Source organism: Poecilia reticulata, linkage group LG18 (genome assembly GCF_000633615.1).
Source record: "Poecilia reticulata strain Guanapo linkage group LG18, Guppy_female_1.0+MT, whole genome shotgun sequence".
Taxonomy (NCBI): domain Eukaryota; kingdom Metazoa; phylum Chordata; class Actinopteri; order Cyprinodontiformes; family Poeciliidae; genus Poecilia; species Poecilia reticulata.
In genome coordinates, this window is record NC_024348.1 from 13037672 (window position 1) to 13049134 (window position 11463).

The window sequence follows — 11463 nt, forward strand, 5'->3', positions numbered from 1 at the left end:
ATATAGTTTTGGTCTAAGCTATATATATATCTATATCTATAGACAGACATCTCTCTATATATATATATGTATAGGGTGACCCACGAAAAAGTAGCCCGCGTTACTATAGTACTACTGGCGGCCTTCCGTAAAGAAAGGACTTGAAATGCCTTTACAGAAAATGCTGGAAGTTATCCCCTTGTGCGTCAATGCAGTTTTGGGCACACCTTAACATATTGTCATATATGCAACGCAACTCTGGGGCACCAATGCTCTGAATTGCATTATGAATATTGTCTTTCAACTGCTGTAAAGTTTTCGGGTTATTAGCGTACACTTTGAAAAGTGTACAAAAAAGTAACAAAAAAACGTAAAAGAAAAAAGTAGCCAGAATGGCAGGAAGGCGGGACACCCTGTATATCTAGAGAGACAGAGAGAAAAAGTATTGCTGTACAAGATATCTCACAGTACTCATTAGCTCATATTCGTTGTTATCACATAGTATTTTTTATGCTAATATAATATTTAGCCAGTTGGAATAGTCTCATAGCAGCAGATGCTAACACTGAAAACTAATGACATTGCTCAAAATGTTAAATGTCAAGGAGTGACAGATCACCAACAGGCAATGGACTCTGACTGTTGGTGGGTTTTTCAGTAGAACAGGATTCCAAATTATTTGCCTAAAATTGACCCATTTCTGGATTTGTCTTAGTGATTATCCAAAATACTAAAAAGAAACTATAGCTCTGGAAGCTGAAATACCAAAGTCTAATTCTATTTGACATGGTACTGACTGCTGTTTGAAGGCCAGCATTCATTTTCCATGGTGTTGATTGGCTGTAGCCCTCAGAGCAAACACTTTGATATTAGCTTCTGTGGTATTGCAAAGATAATTTTTATTGTGCATTACTGCATGTTAAGGTGCATTTTGTGTCTAAACTATTAAAATAGGCAATACTAAACATCTTTACAGGTAGTCTCAAGTATTAGTGGATTTCAGCTTTTCAGATAGACCACTGTACATTGCATTTGATATTGTTATTGCAATTATTACTGAGATTTTCTAATATCATGCAGCCCTGAAGTTACCTTTAAAGAGCAGTGCATTATTTAAATGCTTTTATTAGTGATGGATTTGCAATAAATTATTTTGATAAGGAAAACAATTATATTATATTCCACCTCTAAGACATAAGAAATAAAAGCTGTCATTTTGGAATGAAAACCTTTCAGTGGGACTCATATTACACAGTTAGAAAATTTCCATGAAGCTCACCCCACTGGATCTGAAGGTTCGTCAAGGTTAAAATCAATTTGACCATCTTTTGACTGGCTGCTCTTGAAGGACAGACAGCTTGGTCCAGATTCTTGTTCCTGTTGTTTCCTGTGGACGAGAATGTCAGTCCAGTCAGATGCCTCTTTTATTTTTTGTCAGAGACAAACTTCTTGAATTATGGTTTGTATGAAAACCATTCACCACCATGGACGTTTTAGCCTTTTTGTTGCTTTTGTAAAGCAATCATGACTGACAGTATTAGGCTTTATTAGTTTTTTTTTGGGGGGGGGGATTTGACAAAAAAAATTACCAAAAAGTCTCCTTAATGCTGTAACTTTTATTAAAAATGTTTTCTACATATTTGTTGAAGCTGTCACCATGACAGTATGGTATGAGACAGATAATCTGTGAAAATATAGTGACAGTTTCACTACACTGTGACATAGTGAAACTTAAAGCTGTAATATTTAACATAATATAACAGAGTTACAAATGTAGTTTTTTTTAAATTATAATTTCTAATTTGTTTTATATTGAGAATTTGTGAATTTTATTTCATTCAGTTATTTTGATTTGTTGTTTTTGCCTGCGGGGCTCGCCTTTCTGCACTCTGCCTTGTTTGTGTCTCCCGGGCTTCCGTAGCTCTGTCCAGCCCTCATAGCATCTCCGCTTCCCCCTTTTCCCTCACAGCGTTTTTCAGTTCTGCTGTGGGTAAGTCAGAGTAAAGTTCACTGCTGCGAGATACTTTTGTTTTCTGTACGGATGTTGTTGTTTATGTTGAAGTTTTACCATATGATGTTTATTGTTGTTTGTTAATGTGTTATTTTGCAGTTTTGACCATCATTGTAGGGTTTTATAACCAGTTTTATTATAATTTTCTTCTTTTTATTTTGGCGCGAACAACCGCTGCTAATCCCGCACAGTTCAGTTGAACATTGTTTTTATTCTCACATTTATGCTGGAGTGCAGGGAGAGTTGAAGAGGAGGTTGATTTGTTTTTTACTCTTCTCCCCCAGAATAAAAGATTTCATTGAAACCTGATTGAATAACTTCTGGTGACTCATTAATACCACCTGTTACAATAACATTTAACATTTTTTTTTACAAATATGCAAAAAATATATATATTTTTTGTGAAAGTTAAATACTGCAGTTTTAAAGTTAAAAAAAATCCTAATTTCTACAAAATAATGACAAAGAAAAATAAAAATATATGTAACTTTTTATATGCACCTTAGTTTAAAAAAAATCTTTCATTGTTAGGAATAGTAATCAATAATAATGGTCATTTAGCCAAATGACCATTTGGCTAACACATAAAACATTACATATTTTTGCACTGATTCAGCTACAGCTTACCTCTAGCAGAAAGCTAGCTAAGGTCAGACAGGCCAGACTCTATATCGGGATCACATTCTCTTTCAGCTTGATATTTGTGAGTAAAGTTGGCTATGCGATGAGAGTACTTGGCTCTAACAAAGAGATGAAGAGACAGACATCTCACCTCTTGTCCTCTGGTTTCTTGTATAAAGTGGTTTCAGAGAAAGGAGCTTCCTTTTCCTGGTCCTCAGATGTCTCCATGTTGCCAAATTCAGATCAATACTAGCTTAGACACACAGCCCACCTCAATCTGCAGAAAGACAGACTCCACATTAAAAACTAATGTGTTGGGATTTTAGTCATAGATCAGCACAATGTTAATAAAATGACACACGGCTTTCGAATGGTTTACAAACTAAACTCTGAAAATTGCAGTGAGCACATATATTAAGCTCTATTTATCATGATACCTCTAAATGAAATCTAGTGCAATCAGAGGCCTCAGAGTTTCTTTTAGAGAACATTAGAGAAAAAATCGTTTCATGAAGATCAAAGAACACAGCAGGTTTGGGTTAAAGACATGAAGAGTTTAAAGCAGAATTAGAAAATGAAACAATAGCCCAAGCCTTGAACATTTCATGAAACTGAAAATAAAATCAGGCAGACAAGTTTAGTCTGCTAATGGAAAACTGCACTGCCAAGAATGTAAATCCCATCTCATTATTGGGGGGGACCATAAACAGGAACATTTCTTAAGACAGATTTTGGGGGGGGTCGGCAAAGTTACAGTGAAATGCAACATAAAATGTGGTTGAAAGAGTTTTTAAACCACATTCAAGCTGCAGGACCAAAAATGACAAGTAATGCACATCAAACGTGTTTTTCCCAGTAATAAACCTATTGAGAAATAAAACTAAAACTCAAATGTTGCTTCTATATTCTATAGTTTAATAAAATTCCTCATAAACATTGATTTATTGAAATGGCTCCCAATACAAGTTATGGCCTATTTAAATTATAACTTAAGTTGCTTTATTTTTAAGCCTTTTTTAGTTTTGCCATGTCCTGGGTGACTGAGAACCAACAGGTAGATAGAAATGAATATCTGAGGGGTATTATAACTTAAACGTAACATTTAAAGCACCAGGGTTTACATAGAAAAATATTCAGATTTTATTTTGTGGTTTTAAAGGCTCTACGTAGAAGACAATGAGAAATAAAAACATAGGTTTCTTTTCTTCATATTGAGCAGTGAAAGTAAATAAAAGGTGTTACATGTGTTTTAAGTATTTACTTACTGGAGGGTTTTATGTTTGTGCTGCAGAGCTACAGCTAACAGTTAGCTCCTCACTTCAGTGGCTCTGAGAGCCTGTGCTGTTCAGAGCTGTTGCTATTCCTTCAAATTGGACTGAACCATTGTTCTAACAATGGTAGGGGGGACTTAAAAATGTGTATTTTTTTCTGAGATAAAGAGCAAATTTATTTCGTTCTTTATTTCTTTTGCCTTTACGTATTTATATTATTTAAATGCAAATGTTTCTTCAATTATTTTTTTAGTGGGGGGACAATTCTAGACTTTTCCAAGATTGGGGGAGTCCAGACCCCCGCCCCCGGGATTTACGCCTATGAGTACCGGTGATACATTGGAAAAGCACTTGCAGTCATATAGCTAATCTACATATCTAGTTTTTAGATCTTTAGAAAAATCCTATTAAATCATGTGGAGGTTTTGTAGGTTCATAACTTTCACAATCTATAGGTGTTTAGATTTTTTGTTTTGTTGTTGTTTCCAGTTCAGATTGTGGTCTTACTTTAAGGTCTTACTTTAGATTCAATCTTTAGTTTATTATTGTACCACATTGTTTCCCCAACCCCCAACACTGTAGGTGTTCCTTTAAATCTTACCATATTAGTTTATGCCTTTTGCTGTTTTATTTTTGCCAACGTTTGTACTTTAAAGTTAAGATTTGTGTCCCCTGTTTCTTATATTTTTTGCTTTTTCTTGTATCGCCTTGACCTCCAGATGGCACAAAAAGCTCAGTAGATATAAGATAACCTTAAAACAACATAGTTTGTGTAGAAGCAAGAGGGCTCACTTTAACATAAACAGCAGATGGGAATCTGGTCAGCTTGTTCTTCATTTGGTGAAGTTAACGAGCCAGAAATTTTACTCAAGTAAGAGTAGTGATACTTCTTAATATTACTCAAGTAAATATAAAAAGTAGAAAACAACTCCTAAAAGGACATTTTTCCAAAAGGTTTCTAATGTACATGTAACAGTAAATGTAACTAACTCTGGTATGATTTTAAAAACAAAGTGTTTAAAGATCTACAGTTATTTTTTGACACAGCCAGCAACAGTCAAATTAGTATTTTAAAACTTTTCAAAGGAGAAATTGATCACTTCTTTGTAAAAGTCATTATTTTTCTCAATCCACCATTTTGTTTTACCATGGGAGCAGCAGTTGTAAAGCAAAGCAATTTGGGCAATAGTTCAAGATTTATAGAAACGTTTGCATAACACTGTAGGTGTTGGGGGTCAAAAGACTAATTTAGCACCGTTTATCTTTGGAGCAGTATTAAAAAATTCATTGGTTGCAATTATTTATCACCTACGTCCTCCAGAAACTGTATGAGTTAAAGTTGATCTGAGGGACATCGTTTGAAATTTTTGGTGTATTTATAGTTTCCCATTCATTAAAAGTGTGATGGAAACTTTCATAAGAATGGAACCAGGTGCGGACTATGGGGGGGCTAGTGGCAGCCGGCCCGGGCCCAGATGGGTGCCCCGGTCAGGAGGTGCCAAGGAGGGAGGAATGGTTTCATGTCTAATGGAATGGCTTTAATGTCTAATCATAAATGGAGAAAGTGCGCCCTCGCCTGTTCAGAAAGATGTATATAATGTTAAAGTTACAGTCCCTCAATGGAATATACAGGTCCTTCTCAAAAAATTAGCATATTGTGATAAAGTTCATTATTTTCCATAATGTAATGATAAAAATTAAACTGTCATATATTTTAGATTCATTGCACACCAACTGAAATATTTCAAGTCTTTTATTGTTTTAATACTGATGGTTTTGGCATACAGCTCATGAAAACCCAAAATCCCTGACTCAAAAAATGAGCATATCATGAAAAGGTTCTCTGAACGAGCAGTTAACCTGATCATCTGAATCAACAAAGTAACTCTAAACACCTGCAAAAGATTCCTGAGGCTTTTAAAAACTCCCAGCCTGGTTCATTACTCAAAACCACAATCATGGGTMAGACTGCTGACCTGACTGCTGTCCAGAAGGCCATCATTGACGCCTTCAAGCAAGAGGGTGAGACACAGAAAGAAATTTCTGAACGAATAGGCTGTTCCCAGAGTGCTGTATCAAGGCACCTCAGTGGGAAGGAAAAAGTGTGGCAGAAAATGCTGCACAACGAGAAGAGGTGACCGGACCCTGAGGAAGATGGTCGATTCTAGACCTTGGGGGACCTGTGGAAGCAGTGGACTGAGTCTGGAGTAGAAACATCCAGAGAAATTGTGCACAGGCGGCACCTGTAGCCCCTTTCCTGCTACAGGTGCTGCGGCACCTGTAGCAGGAAAGGGGCTACAGGTGCCGCATTCCCCAGGTCAAAGGTCAAGCCACTTTTGAACCAGAAACAGCAGCAGAAGCGACTGACCTGGGCTACAGAGTAGCAGCACTGGACTGTTGCTCAGTGGTCCAAATAACTTTTTTTGGATGAAAGCAAATTTTGCATGTCATTCGGACATCAAGGTGCCAGAGTCTGGAGGAAGACTGGGGAGAAGGAAATGTCAAAAGGTCAGAAGTCCAGTGTCAAGTACCCACAGTCAGTGATTGTCTGGGGAGCCATGTCAGCTGTGTTGTTGGTCCACTGTCTTTTATCAAGGGCAGGTCAATGCAGCAGCTATCAGGAGGTTTTGGAGCCCTTCATGCTTCCATCTGCTGAAGAGCTTTAAGGAGATGAAGATTTCATTTTTCAGCACAACCTGGCACCTGCTCACAGAGCCAAAACTACTGACCATGGTATTACTGTGCTCAATTGGCCTGCCAACTCTCCTGACCTGAACCCTATAGAAAATCTGTGGGATATTGTGAAGAGAAAGTTGAGAGACCAAGACCCAAAACTCTGAGCTTAAGACTATCGAAGCATCATGGCCTCCATAACACCTCAGCAGTGCCACAGGCTGATTGCCTCCATGCATTGAAGGCTGCAAAAGGATTCCTGACCAAGTATTGAGTGCATAACTGAACATAATTATTTGAAGGTTGACTTTTTTGGTATTAAAACACATTTCTTTTATTGGTTGGATGAAATATGCTAATTTTTTGAGACAGGAATTTTGGGTTTTCATGAGCTGTATGCCAAAACCATCAGTATTAAAACAATAAAAGACCTGAAATATTTCAGTTGGTGTGCAATTAATCTAAAATATATGACAGTTAAATTTTTATCATTACATTATGGAAAATAATTAACTTTCTCACAATATGCAAATTTTTTGAGAAGGACCTGTATACTAGTCAGTCCCAGTGGCAGTTTGACTCACGGTTTAGCCAATGTGCTTCCTGGGTAAAAATCCAACGACACATGCGGCCCAAACCGCACCGCACCACAATCACCCTCCCCCCACCCCTTAACAGTTTCCAGCAGCGCAGGTGATACACGTGAGAGGCCCGGTTATTGGCCCCGCTCCCCGGCCCGACACTGACTTGTTCCGCTAGTGAATGGAACACAAGTTATTTTAATATTTTACCAACCATGAAGAACACAACTTTTAGTAAGGGTCACATACATACTTATATCTCTATCTCCATCTCCATCGACCGAATAAATACGTGTTAATACGATCAGCTCTCAACGGCTCTTATCTTACCACCGCAGTGACGTATTTCTACTCAGAGACCAGAAGTTAAAATGGCTCATCTTCATCCTACTCAAACACGTAAATCTGCCTTAATTCATAATTGATATATATTTACAAGTAAGGGGAGTTTAACAGCAATAACAATAAAAACGGCTGCATGTTTAAATGCAGAGAATCAATAAACCTAAAACCTGTTCTGAGACTAAATTCTGTTTGGGTTAAACAAAATGACGAAAATTAACGAGACTTCTTGACCCGTTGTCATCATTCCTCCTGACTGAACAGCTGCTGCTGAGTCCCATAACATGAAAGGAATCATAAAGAGGAATCTTATTGATAGATTATTTATTATTTATACAGCTGCGTCCGCAACGAATAGATTGTCTTACCTTCCGTTGGAGGTTGATAGAAAATAATCTGCGCAACAGAAAAGCACAGGTGAAAATGAAACGTTTGTGTCTGTTATTCATTTATATTTTTTACAAGACAAGTGTATTATCAGATAAGAATTCTATGGCAGGCCGTTTTAACACATAATCGGTTTCGTCTGCTTAAATCTACATCCCAGATATCTAAAAAGAACAACATTTTGACATTTTTAAAAAGGTGCTTTGAAAATACTTTTATTTACATGTTATGATAATCTAAAAACATATATTGGGTGAAACTCTAGGTTTCCTTTATCTTAGAAAGAATGATGAGCACCAGGACTTGGTAGCCCGACTCCTGAACCCAAATCCAGGATAAAGAGGTTCAGTGAATTTGGTGTTGAAGGTGTAGATGTGGATCAGTGTGTCTGAGGAGACTCTGTAGAAGGACAGAGTCCCAGCAGGGTAGTCCACATACACAACCACTCTGCCAGAGACAGAAGAGGAGGATGAACACTTATAAACTTTTTTACAGTCGTGATAGACAGCATAACCATCATCTGAGCAGATTAGACACCAGGAGTTATCATTAAATCCAAACCAGGAGTCATCAGTCTGTTCTTTTCTTTGGATTCCTTTGTAACTCAGTGATACATAGACTTTTGCGCAACAGAAAAGCACAGGTTAAAATGAAACGTTTGTGTCTGTTATTCATTTATATTTTTTACAACACAAGACAATCTTATCTTATTATCAGATAAGAATGCTATGGCAGGCCGTTTTTACACGTAATCGGTTTCGTCTGCTTAAATCTACATCCCAGATATCTAAAAAGAACTACATTTTGACTATTCTGGATTGTAAATTTGTATATTTCCATTTACATTCTGACTTGTAAAAATAACAATTCAAGATCTTCAGCTACATTTGATGTATTTTAGCAAAGCCTTAAATATTAAATGTCATCATCTGAAGGGTCACACAATTATAACTTAAGATATCTTGAGCTTTTTACGACTAGTTAAAATAGATTTTTTTGGATTTCACAGTATAGAAAGAGCTCAGCAGTGTGGGCCATGTGGAGAATGCAAGCTCAACATACTTGAAGCATAAGAAATCTGGAAAAAATCAAATTAAATTTCCAGTTTACTTGATTAAAAACATTGTGTGTTTTTAAGTGCACACAATGCACTTAAAAACAGCTTACAAGAACAAAAAGTGCTCCTGTCAACCTATTCTCGAGGTGAAAATTGTGCCTTTTCAAAATGCTTTATTCATTTATTTATTTATTCAATGAAATTTCAAACTGCTATATAAATAATAGATGATGTGACAGAATAATTATTCAAGATCTGAAAAGAAAAGATGGAAATACCTTAGAAGGAATTTTAGTTAATCCAAAATACACTTTCAGATTTCTATGTTAGTTTTGCCTGGCATTATTTGCTTACAAGATATCTACAATTTAATTTGCAAAAGTCGAGTCCTATAGGCCACCTCACATCTAAAAAAATACATTTAAGATTTCTTGAATAATGATGTAATTTAAGATATATTTAATTACAATTATGAACAAAAAACAAGATACCTCAAATTTAGTTGAAAACTATCCATCCATCCATCCATCCATCCATTTTCTTCTGCTTATCCGGGGTCGGGTCGCGGGGGCAGCAGCTTCAGAAGGGAGGCCCAGACTTCCCTCTCCCCAGCCACTTCTTCCAGCTCCTCCGGGGGAATCCCAAGGCGTTCCCAGGCCAGCCGAGAGACGTAATCCCTCCAGCGTGTCCTGGGTCTTCCCCGAGGCCTCCTCCCGGTGGGACGTGCCCGGAACACCTCACCAGGGAGGCGTCCAGGAGGCATCCTTACCAGATGCCCGAGCCACCTCAACTGGCTCCTCTCGACGTGGAGGAGCAGCGGCTCTACTCTGAGTCCCTCCCGGATGACYGAGCTTCTCACCCTATCTCTAAGGGAGAGCCCAGCCACCCTGCGGAGGAAACCCATTTCGGCCGCTTGTACCCGTGATCTCGTTCTTTCGGTCATGACCCAAAGCTCATGACCATAGATGAGGGTGGGAACGTAGATCGACCGGTAAATCGAGAGCTTCGCTTTTTGGCTCAGCTCTCTCTTCACCACGACGGACCGCTACAGCGCCCGCCTCACGGCAGACGCTGCCCCAATCCGCCTGTCGATCTCCCGCTCCCTTCTTCCCTCATTCGTGAACAAGATCCCCAGATACTTAAACTCCTCCACTTGAGGCAGGACGACCCCCCTGACCCGGAGAAGGCACTCTACCCTTTTCCGGCTCAAGACCATGGCCTCGGATTTGGAGGCACTGAGCCTCATCCCGGCCGCTTCACACTCGGCTGCGAACCGCTCCAGTGAGAGCTGCAGATCACGTTCCGATGAAGCCAACAGGACCACATCATCCGCAAAAAGCAGAGATGCGATCCTAAGGCCACCAAAACAGATCCCCTCAACACCTCGGCTGCGCCTAGAAATTCTGTCCATAAAAGTAATGAACAGAATCAGTGACAAAGGGCAGCCTTGGCGGAGTCCAACTCTCACCGGAAACGAGCCCGACTTACTGCCGGCAATGCGGACCAGACTCTGACACCGGTCATACAGGGACCTGACAGCCCGTATCAAAGGGCCTGGTACCCCATACTCCCGGAGTACCCCCCACAGGGCACCCCGAGGGACACGGTCGAACGCCTTCTCCAAGTCCACAAAACACATGTAGACTGGTTGGGCGAACTCCCATGCACCCTCCAGGACCCTGCTGAGGGTGTAGAGCTGGTCCAGTGTTCCACGACCAGGACGAAAACCACACTGCTCTTCCTGAATCCGAGGTTCGACTATCCGACGGACCCTCCTCTCCAGGACCCCTGAATAGATCTTACCAGGGAGGCTTAAGAGTGTGATCCCCCTGTAATTGGAGCACACCCTCCGGTCCCCCTTTTTAAACAGGGGGACCACCACCCCAGTCTGCCAGTCCAGGGGAACTGCCCCCGATGTCCATGCGATATTGCAGAGTCGCGTTAGCCAACACAACCCCGCAACATCCAGAGCCTTAAGGAACTCCGGGCGGATCTCATCCACCCCCGGGGCCCTGCCACCGAGGAGCTTTTTGACCACCTCGGCGACCTCGTCCCCAGAGATTGGAGAGCCCAGCCCAGAGTCCCCATGCTCAGCTTCCTCAACAGAAGGCATGTTGGTGGGATTGAGGAGGTCTTCGAAGTATTCCGCCCACCGGCCCACAACGTCCCGTTGACTAGTTGACTAGTTGAAAACTAGTCATGATTAATTTATTGATATCAAAAAGATATGTTTCAGATGGCGAGTAATTCATGGTAGGTATCTAGAATTGGAGCCTCCATAAACCTTAAAATTAAATCTGATTCAATTTGATTAAATTGCACATATGGTATGTGATTTATCCAAAAAGGGAATTAAATCTTGTAACTAATATTAATTCAAGATTCTTCAAAAGTTGTTGATGGTGATAGCTGTTGGCAGGAAAGATCTAGTATAACAATTTGTGCTACATTAAATTTAAGAAGCTCCCAACTGAAGACTCTCAGTTTTGTTTTTTTGGGTTTTTTTTGTTTTTTTTACAGTTTAAATAAGACGATGCTGAG

At 39.5% G+C, this 11463-nt stretch overlaps 1 protein-coding gene across 1 annotated transcript in view; it reads right to left on the minus strand.

Moving 5' to 3' along the window:
* The window catches only part of LOC103480602 (protein NLRC3-like), a 23227-nt gene extending 20353 nt beyond the window's left edge, over nt 1-2874 (minus strand). Inside the window, exons 1-2 of the mRNA XM_008435617.2 lie at nt 2763-2874; nt 1259-1366 (exon numbers count right to left, since the gene is read on the minus strand). Coding sequence (XP_008433839.2) covers nt 1259-1366; nt 2763-2839 — 185 coding nt within the window. The 5' untranslated portion in view covers nt 2840-2874. The remainder of the gene's footprint in view (nt 1-1258; nt 1367-2762) is intronic.
* Between the last annotated feature and the right edge of the window lie 8589 nt (nt 2875-11463).